This window comes from Dromaius novaehollandiae, chromosome 27 (genome assembly GCF_036370855.1).
Source record: "Dromaius novaehollandiae isolate bDroNov1 chromosome 27, bDroNov1.hap1, whole genome shotgun sequence".
NCBI classification, from domain to species: Eukaryota; Metazoa; Chordata; class Aves; order Casuariiformes; family Dromaiidae; genus Dromaius; species Dromaius novaehollandiae.
Genome location: NC_088124.1, coordinates 4,940,288 through 4,955,917, shown reverse-complemented (window position 1 = coordinate 4,955,917; position 15,630 = coordinate 4,940,288). Strand labels below are relative to the sequence as shown.

General features: G+C 49.9%; 1 protein-coding gene across 3 annotated transcripts in view; it reads right to left on the bottom strand.

The window, feature by feature from the left end:
* The window catches only part of NFASC (neurofascin), a 92,605-nt gene that overhangs the window by 28,103 nt on the left and 48,872 nt on the right, over positions 1–15,630 (bottom strand). For 2 of the 3 annotated variants that reach the window (XM_064497928.1, XM_064497929.1), the window contains 10 exons: positions 14,705–14,740; positions 13,816–13,917; positions 13,487–13,684; positions 12,452–12,522; positions 11,604–11,826; positions 8,831–8,946; positions 7,453–7,657; positions 5,189–5,311; positions 4,426–4,599; positions 2,619–2,633 (listed from right to left, as the gene is read on the bottom strand). In XM_064497928.1, coding sequence (XP_064353998.1) covers positions 2,619–2,633; positions 4,426–4,599; positions 5,189–5,311; positions 7,453–7,657; positions 8,831–8,946; positions 11,604–11,826; positions 12,452–12,522; positions 13,487–13,684; positions 13,816–13,917; positions 14,705–14,740 — 1,263 coding nt within the window. The remainder of the gene's footprint in view (positions 1–2,618; positions 2,634–4,425; positions 4,600–5,188; positions 5,312–7,452; positions 7,658–8,830; positions 8,947–11,603; positions 11,827–12,451; positions 12,523–13,486; positions 13,685–13,815; positions 13,918–14,704; positions 14,741–15,630) is intronic. The other variant, XM_064497930.1, reaches the window with a different exon arrangement.

Below are 15,630 nucleotides of genomic sequence, written 5' to 3'. Positions count from 1 at the left end.
GAGGCTGTAAAAGAGAGGGGTCAGCAGTTCCCTGCATTTCTATTGCTGTCCGTTTCTGAACGAACAATAGCATCTTTCTCCTCTGCTTCCTAAACATGGAGAGACAAGATGGGAACAGAGAACAAACAAATCAATGTTTTTTTCCTTATAGTCTAAGCCCAGTACCGCTTATGGTCCCGGATGAAGTTTTTCTGTTCACATTGGTAGTGTGGGATCCAGGTTTAATTTCTGCATTCACAGTACAAGTGACAGCCCTTTTTATAAACCACCTCTTTGCCCAAACCACCTGCCCTTTTGTCCAGCTCTAGCTCAGGAAGCGTACAGCCTTCCTGCGCTAAAGTCCTCGCGCTTCACTTTGGTTTTGTCACGTTGGTCTGATTTCTCTCACACGTACAAAACAGCTCTGCGCTCGTGCAGGTACGGTTACCCCGGGGGAAAAAACAGGGCCATTTTTTAGTGCCAACAGCCCATGGCAAAGAGTGTTTTACCGCAGTTTAAGACAACTTTCACTATGAATCCATAAAATCTACAAAATCTAGGTCATTGAGCAGAGATGAATCTTCAGAGGAAGGTCAAGCAGTATTTCGGTAGACACCTACACTTGCTAGGAGGAGGAACAGCCTCTCCGGACCGAGAGGTTGGAGCAGGGTGCCTGCAGGAGCCCACCCGCGCCTGCCTCCCAGACACTGTCGCGGGCAGAAATGCCCTTCGGGTCGGTGTCGGGAAAAGGGTTGTTGTGCGTCTCACTAGAGCTCGTGCTGCCTTGAAACTCCCCTCCTGAAGTGCTTCACCGTGAGAAAGCTGGGGGTGCTGGAGCTGAAGGCCTGATGCTCCAGTTCCTAACTTCTAGACTACTTCAGTTCTGGCAAACCTTTGCTCTTTATTATTTCTCCTATCAGAAATTTAAAAAATAGGGGAGGGGGGACACCAATACTCTCTATCCTTACAGAATTTAAAGAATGTACCCTTTAAATGGCAAATCATTGATCTAGCTTCCAGTGGTTTAGGAAATTATGCCTGAATTGATATTATGCTGCAAGGATAAAAAGATGATGTGTTTTGTAAAGTTCAGCAACATCCACAGAAAGTGGAAAAACGCTTCAGAAACTGATTCTGATCCACAGGGAAAATCTGGGTTCTTGCGGATAAGCTAAACTCAGGTTGCAGTAGGAGCTATACCAGGAAAACAGGGAGCGTGGGGAGACTCCTCTAAACCAGAAAGGTTAAGTCAGTCAGTTTTCAGTTTCCCTCCACTCAAAGCAGACCAATCTGTTACCCTCCCTTTTCTTTTTTAAGAAGAGAAAATACAGTAACTAAAAGATTGCCAGCTATTCAGAAAGGAAAAAATGCAAAATAATATTGATTAAACAAACATTGCTGCAACAAAATAAAAGGAGGAGAAACATCTATGAAGTAGGAAAGCAAAAGGTACAGGTGCAGGCTGGTAACCGAGGCCAGGAGCCGGCCAAGTCCTCCTGCTCAGCGGGGAGCGGGGTGGGCCGCGGGCCGTGTCCGCGACGGCAGGGCATCACCTCGCCCGGCTCCGCTGCGCGGGTGCCCTGGACCGAAAGCTTTTGCGCAGCAGGGCGCTAAGGGTGCGTTTTGGAGGGATGCGATCCCTGGTGCTGCTGATAGCCACTGTCTGAGCTCGGTTACGGGGCTGCAACAGCTGCTCAAGTATTTGCTCCAAGGGGAAACGAAGTCTGGCCTGCGGTAGGAAGGCTAGCGGGCAGCTTCTGTAAGAGGTGGGCGTCCTTCGGGCAACAAAAGACGTTATGCATTGGGCTTTGTGGTGTTGCACCGGCTGGCTGGACACTGCCTAACTGGGGATTTAGGATTCCTTGAAAGCAGGACGATTTCCTGCCCCCCCCTCCTATAAGTAAAACAGTTTCTCTGTGCTTCGATGCTGTTTAGAGATATGCACTAGAGGGCAAAGCCGGGAGTCCCTCGCATGCAGACATGCAGAGCTGTTGCACAAACGTCGTGCTTAACCCTTTCAGCGGTCGCCCGGCAGCGAAGGGCTGTCCTGGAAGTAAGCAGCAGCGCTAGAAGAGCCGCAGCGAGCCGTGCGGGTTGGGCACACACGCACCGTGCCACGGACCCGCGTGTCCAGGCGGCTGCTCCGGAGGCACTAACGGAGCTTCCCGTGTGCAAAAAGCTGCAAAATCGGTGCAGCCCGCGGCCTGCTTTGGTCAGTGCCGTTAGGCGGCAGGGCCCAGGCACCGCTGCCCGGGCAGGGCTGCGAAAGCTGTGTGTTTTGCAGGGCAGGGAGGCTGAGGCTTAAAAAGGGAGAGCGTTTATGCAGACCTGGAATTAAAAGCCTGGTTTAACAGGGCAACCTGACTTCCCTTTAGCCTGTGCAGACTGTGGCGGCTGCCGTGTTTGGTGCGTTTTGTCTGTGGTTAGGGAGCCAGGTCGTGGCGTTAAGCCCTGCTCAGAGAGATTTTGGTCTCTGCTGCGGAGCTGCGTTTCGCCTGCCGCCGGTCCGGCTGCCGGGTCGGGCTCCCGACGCCGCCGGGCCCGCTGAAAGGGTTAAGGGAGCGCATGCGTCGCTGGCAGCAGAGCCCCAAGCGCGTGCCCGTGCCCGTGCCGGTTACCTCCTCCAGCCGGTACGGTACCTGGGGTTGGCGTGGCTTCGGAGGGCAGCGCCGGGGAGGGGGCACGAGGCGAGCGCCGGAGAGAAGGGAAGAGAAAACAGAGCAACATATAAAACCAGGACACAGCAACGAGAGACGAGGGACCGCTGGCACACAGTGACCAGAGACTCCTGCGAGCGGGGAGACGCGTTAGCTGCCACCCGCCATCGCCCGTCCGGGCAGCAGAGGCGGTGGTGCAGGCCAGAGGCAGCGGGGATGGCCCCTCGGCCGCGGCGGCTGCCGGAGAAAGGCAGCCCGGCGCCGCAGCGGCGAGGCTCCTGGGGCCGACCAAGCAAAGCTCGTAGCAGGTGCCTGTATCTAATCCCGCCAGGGCAGGTTTCGACACTCCAAATTTCACCTCCGTCTTCCTAGCGCGAACCTGCCCCGAGCACGTACCCCCGCGGTGCGGAAGGACGCCGCGGCCCCGGAGCCGTGGTTCGCCTGAGCTGCTCGGGGGGATGAGGCTGGCAGGCAGGACGTAACCCTGGATGTGCAATGGGTTTAATTGTCTTAATCTGATTTTTGGGGCATTCCAAATTCTTCTGTTGTGTAGCTTTACAGCAGGTACCTTATCATCAGCCTGGCTGTTCAGAGCTGCTAGCTGTACTTACGCGCCTGTCATTAGCAGAAGTCGCCTACGTTGTGCCGGACTCCGGGGTGTTGTTTTGTTTTTGTCATGTTTTGTGGTCACGCTCTGCCTGCCGTGTTTCTGCAACTTCAGCCTAGGGTTTGACTCCTCAGTTTTTCTCCCTGCTTTATAGTCAAAGCTTTGTGCTTTTGCTTAGTGCGGTAGTTCAGTCCTTCGCCACTGGCCGCTGGGCTTGCGTGGGGTCGCTACGCGGCCGCATCCGGAGCCCGGCACGGGCAGACGCCTTACCTTCTCCTGCCAGCGTCGGCTGTCCCTGCTGTTTTCTGACACTGACCAGTTAAGCGAGATACAATAGCTGTCGGTGAACGCTGTTATTTAGCTGTGCTCTCCTAACAGTCACCGTTTTCAGCGTATAGAAACAAACCCAGTAGAGCAAATGTATAGGAAGCAAATAGACACCTTGGACATCAACAGCAGCAATAACACCTGATCCCTGTGCTCTGAGCAGCTTGTGCAGCAACGCGCCTTCTCTACGCAAGCGCCGTGCAATGGGCACTGTCTGCCAGGTATAACGCAGCTGATTTTCCCTTCGCATGTGCAGCCCCGTCTCTGATCCTGCCTTGTCAATTAGGGATACTGGAGCCGCCTAAGACACATGGGAAGCATTTCATTTCCACTGGGTCAGCAGTAGGAATTGCTTTTCCTACTCAGGGTATTAGTTGGGGAGGGGGAGATGGAGGAAAAGGGACAAAAAAAATCCATTAAATCAGAGCACTAACTAAATCACAGGTCTTTTAGCAAAGAAAGGAAAGAGCCAGCTTTGTCTCCCCTGTTCCCTGAGGGCTCCTGAACTTTCACTTAGCTTGATGAATGGCGCACAATGGGCATCTTATCCCGCCATGAATCTGCGAGTTGGGGCTCTGCCGCGCAGGGTCAGCGGCTGGTTGCGGGGGGACGGCGACGCGGCCCTGCGCCCCGCCTGGGGCTGCTGCCCGGAGGATGCTGCCGCGCATCTCCTTCGAGCAGCGCGAGGGTCCACCCGGGACACGTCGCATGCCGGGGCGAAGCCGCCTCTGCTGGCGTCAATCTGTAGATTGCAGACTGCCCGATTCTGCCTGGCCTGCGGTTTTTTGGCTGCTATGTGTAACGTCAACCTCCTAACTCTGCAGCAAGGTCAGAAGGTGTTGCTGCTGCACATACCTTCGTTCAGCAGGGCTGGTGACTCCTCCACGATGGTTTCTCCGTCTCCCACCTGGGTCCTTGCGCGCAGGAAGAATCGGTAGCGCGAGATGGGGTCTGTCCTCTGCAGGGTGAACCTCGTCTGGTTGGGAGAGAAGTTCTCCACCAGGGTTCTGCCCGTTTTGGATCCATTAACTGGGGAGGAAAGGCAGGTTGTGGGGGCTTCAGCTTTGCTTCAGAAGCGTGCTGTTATCCACCTCATCACCTCTCCCCCCGGACAGGACCCGCAGTCCGTGTGTGGGCCACAGGGGCTCTGCAAGCTATAGGCAATGGTGTTAAAATATACTTTGTCTAGGGCAACTGGTGACTTACTGGCTGGGGGATCTGCTACCGGTGAAATCTGAGGTTGTATAGATGGTTAAAAAGGGTATCTGAGCACTTGACACACATGCCAAGGTCTCAGGCAGGGAAAGCGGTATTGCCCGGGCATCATGCTGGACCCCGCACCCAGCGCCCACTTTTGAGGTCAAACCTATTTCCCTTTAGTGGTTGAGTGAGTCCTGAGAAATGCTGAGGACCCCCAACCCTTTCTGGTTTAACTGCAGACTGCAGGTGCCCAGCACCACCCCAGGCCTCCCCCAGCACCAGCAGCTGTTTCATCGTGTGGCAAAAGTCTCCAATTCCTTACGGAGAGCTTTCTGTGTTAGGTGAGGAGGTAACCCAGCAGCAAGAATATTTAATGACTTAATTATCACCAAGAAGATAGATAACATGTGGAACATACAGGCTTGATATCTAAGGTTGTATCCTGTGAGGACTCCGTTGGGATGCTCTGGGTGATCCCATTCCAGATTGATGGTTTCCAGATTAGGCTGTCGGATCCTTAAATACCTGGGGGAGCTGGGCACTTGGGAGGAGGATGGGATCAGGAAGGAGAAGGAAAGAAAACAAAACATAAAACATAACATACCTCAAATACTGTATATATCACAGGCTGACTGATACAGTCAAGGCATTCAGTCACACACATACACCGCAGGTCAGACACTGATGGAACAAGCATCCGAAACCATGCGCCAGCCCAGAGGTTTCAGTATGTGCAGGGAGCAGAAACCGGAGCAGTTCTGCACGCAAACCCAGCCGTGTGCCGTGTGCCGGCGCAGCGCCCGTGCTGCTCCTCGCTCGCTGGGTACCACTGCCCTCCAGTGACCGGCTCCGTGATTCACCCTCACAGAGATGCTATAGCCGTGACGGGCAGCTGTTTCAGAGTTCAAGCCCCATTTCTGTACATTGTACGCATAGTTTACGACTACTGGTGTCTTGTTTATAGCCCCTGGATTCATCCAGAGAGGCCCATCAAAGGCCTCTCACCCCAAAATAACAAAGCGCAGTGATGACCAGGATACATGTATGTCACCGTGTAACTGCAGAGTAGATAGATAGTTATCTCCATGCAAGTCCCGTCTTATTTCCTACGTGGCTTCTGTGGCATATTCTCTCTTAAATATAGGGTTTTCGCTGGTTTGGCACTCGCACAGTGCAGGCAGGCTGTATTTTCAATATGTAGGGTTGCTCTGCACTGTCCGGCGTTGAAAGCTAGAGTAGCAAATGGTGTTCCCAGAGGCGAGGTTCGAGCCTCAAATGAAACAAGATTTTATCTAGGTAGCAGAGGAGTCTCATGTATCTCTCTCTGTTCTGTTGGCCCAACGTGTGCATCTCGCCTATTTATCTGTTGGAAAGGTACAAAACAGTGTAGCAGTTGCTCTTATTGGAAGCTGTGTTATTAATATCTAGAGACCTGTAATGGGGAATTTCATGCTATACATTCTTGAGTTGGATTCTGCTCTTGTTTTGCTCATAACTGCAGTGTTTTAACTGGAGAAAGAACCTGGCTCACATTCATTGCTGATCTGGGACATTAATGATGGTTATTTTTTAAATGGAGGTTTTGCAGAATATCATTCAGTCTCATAAGTGTCAATATACAGTTATTCTTAGGGGTATAGAAAAAAAAATCAACAGTCTACATATGACAAGACTATAATCTGCCATAATTTCAACCAATGCCACCCATATATGCATACGGCTACCCCAAATGGTAGATGCCTCTAACACGTGGTGAGCAGCTAAATCAAGATGTGCCCGATTGGTCCAGCATGGCAGATTTGCAAAGTCCTTTCTTCTTAAACAAGCTTAATTGTTAGCAGGGTATTTAAAAATCCTGAGCAGATGGTGACAGTATCCAAGAAAAGTTAAGGAAGAAAGAGACAGACCTCGCAGAGGTGCTGTTCATATGCAGCAGGAATAGGAAGAGAATGCAGAAAACCCCATAGTAATTTTGGGTTAGCTGAGACAGGCTTCTAGCCTCTACTGCTTTCTCCTCCTGTATTTTAATTGTAACATACTGTGCCAAAAATGTCTGTGCTAAAAGCAGATTCACTGTCAGCCACCAAAAGTGCAGCTCCAACAAAAAGATATTGGTGTCTATAAATAGCTCCTATGACAGCAAGAAAATTAAAATCTCAAGTTCATCCTTGACACAAGCTCTTTAAACAGACGAACGAGGTGCTCTTGCCTTAAAAGCCTGCTAGAAGCATTAGTGACATCCTTTCAGAACAAAGATACTTAGCTCTTGCAAAGGTCTTACCGCCTTTTACTGAGCAAGATGAATATATTCATTCCCGTTTCACAGACCGAAGCACAGGGAGGTGAAGTGACATGTTGCAGGTCACACAGCAAATCAAGGGCACAGTCTCTGAAGAGACTTTGCAAACATTTCTCTGTTTCAGCCTAAGAGATACTTGCTGGTATGTTAAAAATACCTGAGGGGCATTTTGGATTAACACAGGGCTCTAGAGGTGGCTGCAGAGATGTCCCTGCCCCGTGGTGACGAAGGCATTCAGCAATGCCTTGTGACAGCGAGGCCAGCCAGAAGCCGCTGCACAGGTTCAGCTAAACGTTTTTCCCTGGCGCGGTCTCCGCAGCAGCGTTGCGGCAAACCGAGGTCCGTAAGCGCTGGGTGCCTGCACCGCTGCCACGAGAACGTACCTCCTTCTGGAGTGGGGAACTCCTTCGCTTCGCTGCGCGGCCCATCTCCTCTCCCGTTGGTTACAACCATCTCAAGCTTGTAGTTGCTGTAAGGAAACAGCCGGGACACTATGCCCCGGTTTCGGTCTCCAGGAAAACTCACATACTGCCGTTTTTTGGAGACCCACAGGTTCTTCAGCAAACTACTTTCTCTCCAGAAATAGGCCTTCAAGAAACATGCATGGCAAGTGAAGCTTTTCCCATTTAAGTGTGGTTGTTTTTCATTAACAAAGCATAGCAAAACTGCTTTTTCAAAGAGCAGCTTTCGGCTGCAGAACTCGGAGCTGTTTAGAGCAATTAATGAAGCTTCGCGACCACCCAGCAAAGCAGGTCAGTTTGTTACCGACGGACAAGGCTGAGGCACAGGGAGGTTAAGTGCTCACCAAAGGGCCCAGAGTGAATCCGATGCAGAGCTCAGGCTACAATGAGCTGTTTCTGGGTCTCAGGCTCGAGCCATCCCGTGGCTCTCCCTTTCTACCTGGATTAGCAGCTCAGCTGTACATAAGAAAACGTGTGACTTGTCCAGGCACAAAGGAGAGGCTGAACTTGGAAAGACTTCAAGTCAAAGCCCCAGACTGTAAATCTTATTTCATGCAGAAATAAGATTAATTTAGGGAATAGACTGGAATGATAGAGCAGAGGCAGAAAAATGAAAGCAGTACGCCAGGGACTTTCTTTTTGCACATCCAATACTTGGATTTGAAATCTATTAGAACTGCTTTCAGGACGTATGTTTTGGTAAAGTCTTAACCTCTGGCAGAAGGGGCTCTGTCCAGACTTTTGCTTGTTTTGAGCAGTGTCGCTCCTCTGTACATAAATGCTGATATTTTACATCATTAGCTGTAAATACTTGATGCCAGAAGGAGAGAAACAAGATCCATCCTGTCTTTGGTTGTCAGTTAGTACGGACTGCTGGGTTTAGGCTTTTTAGTGGTTGGTGTTCGTTAGAACAGGCAGCAGGTACTTTGGGGATGACACAAAAACTAGCCTGTTTGTCCCTAGCCGAGGTGATTTTTTCCCCCGGTGCCAGCCGGCGCGTGTGTTTGAGCAGCTGGGGTGACGGGAGGCACCTCGCCGCGTTCCCCGCTCCACGGGCGCAGGGCAGCCCCAGCGGCGCCGTCCTGCAGCCCCCGGTGACACCAGTGACACCAAAGAGCAAACGGGAGCCCTTCGGCTGGGCTCCCCCGACCGAGGCTGCGCCCAGCCGCGAGGACAGGTCGTGTGGCCAGAGGACGTTTTCTGTCATCCCCGTTGCAGACCGAGCCCGTGGCCGGGGCCGCGCTTTGCGAGGGGGTTAGCTGTATTAATGGCCGTGCCGAGGCGCCTCGGTTTTGCTCACTCTGTATTCCTTAAGCTGTCCCTGGATGGTGTCCGGGTGCACGCGGGTCCAGGTGAGAGCGATTGCGGTGCTGTTTAAAACTCTTATCCTAACATCCGTCGGAGCAGCCTTGGGATCTGAGCGCGCAGGGATAAAGCACAGTGTACATTAGGCACCGGCGGGCTCCCGAGGCCAGGCAGAAGCCCCCTCCTGCCCCCCCGGCTGCTCTCGGCTGTTGCCGTTGCCTTCCCGGTGCAAGGCAGGACGAACGGGGACCACGCACGCGCCTGCTCTGCCACTGCCGGCACCCTGGGCCAGGCTCGGCTGCAGGCAGCATATTCACAAGGATGAACTTGTTTACTTTTCTCTCTGCTCAGATTCAGTTTTATTTTATCAGCTTTGGACATCCTCAAAACAGCAACAACGGGCAAATTCTGGCTTTCTTGGCTAACCTCATTGGGGATGAGCACACCTCTGCTGCCCCGCAGAGGCACAAGACAGCATTACTTACCTCCTTGCTCCCTCTGGACTCCCCCAACACTTTCTAGCTGAATGTGCATGCTTTTAAAGATAACTAGTGTTTTTTTAGCAGTGCTTCCACAGGAGGGGAAAACCGTATTTCATTCTGCCAGCTACTACTGGAACATAACACACCCAGTCCAGTTAATATCAGGACTTCTCCATGCTGCTGCAGTAGATCACTTGAACAAGCAAGCAAGCAGCCTGGCTCACCTTCCTCTTCCCACTGAAGGTGAGCACAGGTCCCGCTCCCTCCACTGCAGCCGTTTGGGGCACTGTCAGGACCAGGCGTTACAAAACTACCCTTGGTTTTCACATCCACTGATCTGAATTTGGCCACAGCCTGCGGTTGGTCCATTTGGGTTTTTTTTTTTTTAACTATTTTTTACAGATCACCTGGTCGTACGTAGACGTCTGGTTTGACTTGCCGGTGTCCACAGGGAAATTTCGAAGCATTTCCCCAGGGTTTGGCTCAGCTGAGGACATCAGCAAGCGGCTGTGCAGCGGCTGCCTGGCTTGCAGCCTGCTCGGTGCCTGCAGGCCCCAGCTCACAGCCCGGGAAGGCAGGGCTGGCGGAGCAGGGCTTTCCTGCCTGTGCTTGGCGTGCTCGCCGGATGCTCCAGCATGGGACGACGCAGTTATTTGTGAGGTGATTTGTTTATTTTCCGTTTACGGGCCTGACAGGGCAGGAGCTGCTGTGGCCGAACCTTTTCTCAAGGCCCAAACGCTGGCCGATCTGCTGTTTTGCTTGTATTTTAGCACCCTGGGCTGGGGAAGTGACTGTGATGGGCACAGAACTAAATATAACTGTCTTTTTCATCCTAGGTTAGAAGGAATGTGCTGACTCTACTGAAGTGAATAGGAGAACAGCAAGAAGAGCAGCGGCAGCACTTTAAGGTAAGCCCTATCGATGGAAGAAGTAACGAAGAAGGGGTTTTTGTTTGTTTTGGGGTGGGAGGTTTGTTGGTTTTTTTTTTTTAACCCGTCCCACCCTTTGGAGTACAGGCAGGAACAAGTGTGCATGTATGTGGGGTGTGAGATGGGACCTCTGGTCTCCCCGAAATGAGATGCCCGTCCAGCCTGAGTCTCACTTTGGTTTACCTCCAGGTAACGCCCACATGTACAGGCTTAGTTGGATCCTCTCAAAGCTCAAATTCATTGCGCAAGTTTTTAATTGAAACCAGAAAAAAATCCCCTTCATAGTACATAGACAGATAATGCAGAGATAGCAGTGCAGTGTCAGGGCAGTTAGGTGCTTGTGTGGCTTGTCCAATAAGTCTCTCTACTAGGTACAGCGCTGCTTTGAATATTCAGTATTCAGCCCTAGGTCTTATCCTGACTTCTACAGTTTCTGCTTGTCTGTCCCCCTGACTGCATCGTCTCCTCCAGGAGAAGACACCCGGTCGGTGGGGTGTACCGTGTGCGCTATCTCAGCACCAAGATTGCAGATTTTCTTGGAAGTGCTGTGCCCTTTTTGTGTCCCCTTGACTTCAGGCCTAGAGTCATGCATGGATGGTTAGCTGGTTTATTTAGCTTATTTTCCAGTAATCCCAAAGTCATTCAGCCAGGGGCCCACCCCCACTGATATGCTGCTTTGAGAGGAACTAAAACTATTTCTTTAAAATTAAAGCTGTTGGCAGCAAACCTAATAGGATAAGGATTGTAATTCAGAGCCCTGGCTGTTACAGAAAGCAGTATCATCAGTAGCCCGGAAAGAAGAGGAAAGGGAATTAAACAACCTAGCCACTGGTTCTACATGGTAAGGTGGAAAAATTTTTAAAGAAAGTTAAGCTGAGTCAGTGGTGTGTTGCAAACAGAAGCCCAAGCTGTGACTTAGCTGGGGCCTTACCAGAAAGGCACAAGAATCCAAGCCAGGATGAACCAAGTTCAATACTCTTTTGGCCGATTGCAGCACCTCTCATCCAAGATGCACTTAGTGCTCCGCAAATGTCAAAGGCCAAAATCTTAATGCAGTTTATTGGAATGCAGCCAGGACTTGCCTTAATGAAGTCTTACTGTCTTCCACACTGAAGGTGGTATTTGGGTTTTGCAGAGAGCAAGGGAGAGGTTAAGTGATTTTGGTCATGCAGGTCTCTGCAGACAGGGCTTAGAATGGAACCTAATAGTCAAGGCTCCTTCTTCAAACGCCTGGAAGTGGATTTTTGTGCCAAATCAAGCAATGCTGTGAACATGTTCCAGGAACAGGTGCCACCCCCTGACCTTGGAGGGTCACTTGCCCTTCTGAAACATGAGCTCTGGCTGAGAAAGTACTCACAATCTTCCCCTGAATAGCCGATCACCGTGTCGGGCTCTGGTGCTCTGCCAAAGTCGTTCTCCGCCTGCACTTTGATCTCGTAGGGTACGTAGATGGGTGTATTCCAGACAACGTGCCTTGGTGTCTTCACTGTCTCATTGTACCAGCTCCCTCGGGGGTCCCTTCGTCTCCATCTCACGATGTACCTGAGGTTGGGCCCATAAGCTTGAGTTGCATTCAGAGGCTTAATAGACCAAAACAGAAAAAGAAGGTGAGAGGGAGAAAGAGCCAATGTGTTTCTTTGCTACAGGGCTCTGAAAAGTTCAGTTCAGCATCTGGTTCTTATTTCATGCTCCATCAGCGAATCACAAAGGAGGTCAATATTTTTGTTCCCAGAGTGAGACATAACTATTGCTTGCCCTCCAGACCAAGGGCAGAACCAAGAACCATATCCACCTGCCTTATGTTCCAGTCCATACTCTCATTGCAATTTCTATCCTCCCTACAGGCTTTGGCTTATTTTTGGATGATACCCGCTGGTCCACGAAAAAAGCAAGAGCTAGTATGTGAGTATTATAATACCTACTTAAGGAATCAGACTCTGTAAACATCCTCCCTAAACTGTATCAGTTATCTAGCATCTTCTCTTTGGCTTCCATTGTCACAAACTGTTTTTATCACAGCCTTCTCATAGGCACTAACAGTGGCTACTCTCTTAGATGCTTTTTATTCCCTTTAGAACACCATGTAGCTTAAGGACTGTATGTGGTACATCACGCATGCTAGAGAAGCCGAGTTCTCTGTATCGTAGCATCTGTGACTGTAATGGTGAGATGCTGGGTGGCCATCAAGCGTCAAAAACCACTTACCGTCCAGGTTATCTCCATGTTGTTTCTTTGGGTCCCTGCTCCTTGGACTCCCGTTGGGTTGATTTCAGGGCCTGAAATTCACATGGAGGGGAAGGAGGAGGCAGTTCATAATGCTGAAGAATGACCATTTGAGTGGTTAAAAAGCATTCACTGTGCAAGCCAAAAATACTGCCCAGACAATAGTTAATGGCCTGATTTTTCCAGAATTTTTAAGTTCCCATTCAGGTTAATGGAACATGAGATTCTCAGCACTTTTAAAAATGAGGCCATTTATTTAGGAGCCTCTTTTTTTTTCCAAAATGTTGTCCTAAATCTTTAAAAGACACCTGCTGTGAACCAGCCCTAGGAGCTGAGCCTTATGAAATCTGAAACATGAAGAGTAGCATCAAAACCCAACACTAGATGCCAGTAGATATTAGAGAAATGTGTTTAAAATGGTTAGACTAAGAAATGCAACAAAACCACAAAGCTTCCTCTAAGTCCCTCATATCAGTTTTCCCAAGTATTCTGCAATGTATGAAGCATTGGACACACAAATTGAAGACCTGAGTCTTGCTCAGACTGAAGCGCTCTTTACTCCTGTGTTGATCTAGGCTCCTGGCCAGCTCTAGCAGTGGACGATGAATTAGTGATTTTTAGAACAAAATGTCTTTTGCTTTTGGCCGCTTTACACTGAGGTTCTAATTTTCTGAGAGACTTCTGAGCTTCCTGTGCTCAGAAAGGATGAAAGATTGTCTTTAGAAAGCTTACCCAGCAGTGGAATTGTGCCTTCCTTTAATAGATTCCACTGGAATGACCTTAGCATAAATCTTTCTGTTTCAATTTTGCTACTCTGCAGAGTATCAATCATAGCACATGACTGCATGGACCAACTCATTCCCTCACCTGTGTAAATCTGTTCTTGTTATAGGAGCTGTAATTGCATACCGCGAGTGAAGAGTCCAGCCCTACAGGGAGACCAGTGAGGTTGGTGGCCAGCTGCTAAGCACAAAGTCATGCCACCACGGCCAGCGGGACCGGGCGAAAGGTACTCACGCGCCCCGTTGGTCTGGTATCGCTCGGAGGGCACGCTGGGCAGGCTGCTGCCCACGTCGTTCACGGCAATCACCCGGAACTGGTAGTTGACGTAAGGAGAGAGGCTCAGGACAGCTGAGTTCACGCTCCCGGGATAGCTGGAGTGGTTATGCCATGTGCCAGGTTGGAACCGGTCCTCCTCAAACTGAACGATGTAGTCTGGGAGAGAGGATCGGGAGGTAAGATTAATGGCCTCGGCTCATTGCACTTCCAAGCCACAAGGAAAGTGTTCCCTCCATCTGCTAGATGAAATCAGGCAGGAATACGGTCAAGGGGGGCAGGCAGCTGACCTGTGATGGGGCTGTTATTGTCATCGCCAGGTATCCACGTCAACCGCACGCTCCTTTCGGCCAAGTCCGTGAGCTCCAAGTCACGGGGCCGGTCAGGTCGTTCTGTTGGCCGAGGAACAACAGAGGTTAGGTTCTGCTCAACGGGTGGTGAAGCCCTGGCACTCTTGGCCTAGACCAAGAGGTGGAGACATGTGGTCTGTAGTTCACTTCACCCGTGCCATCAGCTGGCCGTCTCCTTCAGTTCTTGGTAGACCAGTGCACTTTCTAAATCTAAATATGCTCACAGACTAATTTTGCCTTGAATCCCTACCTGCTGTCTGTACACAGCCATGATATCTGACTTGGTGGAATCATGACAGTGGCTTAACAGGGGAATATATGATCTTAAAAAAAACTACAAGCAACTGTTCAAGACATAAATGCAAACAGATAGAACAAGAAGGACAGAAAACCTAAATAAAGATACATACTTGGTTAAAAATGCTCTGGGCTCAACTCTGGTTTCTTTATCTTGTCACAAACTATGTGCTCCTATAGACCCAGTTCATGCAATAACAGTAAGAGTAACCCCTTCTTTCCAGGTAAGGGTGAAGAGATTCAACGTTTCATTTTTTTCCTACCATCAGGGCTCACCATTTCCAGGCATGGGTAAGGTGATTCTTGCACTCAAGAGTCAGCACTGTGCACACGAAACAGTGTGTCACAGGACTTTTCTACCTGTGGCCATCTGGATTGGCTTTCAAGGACAACTTGGACAGGACTTGGAAGCATCAGCTCCCAGCTTTTCCAACTGCTACACCTAGATTTTCTGTTGGAGTTGTTGGCAAGGCAAAACAAAATCAATTTACAAAATAAATTAAAATAAACCAAATGAATTAGTGCTGATTACCTTTAGGTAAGTCTCTCAAACGGTTAGCAGGGATTGCTGCAAGGTAAGACATTGGTTGTTAATGGTGTTAGTTAAGTCATCAAGCTTGGGGGGTCAAAGGAGCACCTGGAATATAAACATAAAGCTACACACACACACAGTTACAGATTTCAGAAGGAACTGATTCTGCTTGGGGACCAGTGTCAGTACATCCTTCCCCCAAGACCCCCCCCCAGGAATTCTCTCCACACCTTTCTTCATATTTCTTATACACAGCAGAGGGGAAACATCAGCCTGCTATACAGTTAATTAGCTATTAAGGGAAAAGGAAGGGAAAGAAATCAAGTCCAGTCAAATTATTAGGGACAAAGGATTCATATTGCACTTCTACTTTGGTGGGGCATTGTGGATCTAAGCCAACATCACTGACAGAACGGGCCATTTTTGCGAATGGGATCACTTCAACAAGATTTCAGATGGCTGAGAGCAGGGATGGATAAGCCTGTGCTCTGAGAGTAGATTTGACAGTGTGCATAAAACCCATTCCCCATATTCATTTAGGTTTGTTGCTCCTTACACTGAGAAGGGGGAGCCCGCAAGGCTAGGACTGGCTGGCTTACCCTCTGCTTTTCAGCTGTTGCTCAGCATCTAGAAATTCAATTAAATTCAACTGCAAATGTAGCACTGTTGTCACAGAACTTCAACATTCACATTTGGACACTGTAACTATCTGTAATAGCTACTTGGTTTTTGTCGCAAATGCAAATTTCCTTAGGCTCAAATCCAATCCCAGTGTTTGAGTGAGTTTGGGATTAGGCAGCATGTCTTGCTGAGTCCTGTAGAAGCTGGACAGTTGCTCTGCCAGCATCTCACTGAGCATCCCTGCTTTAGAGGACAATTCTGTGATCACAAATCACCCTTTCACAATCTGACCTTGGTACTAAAGT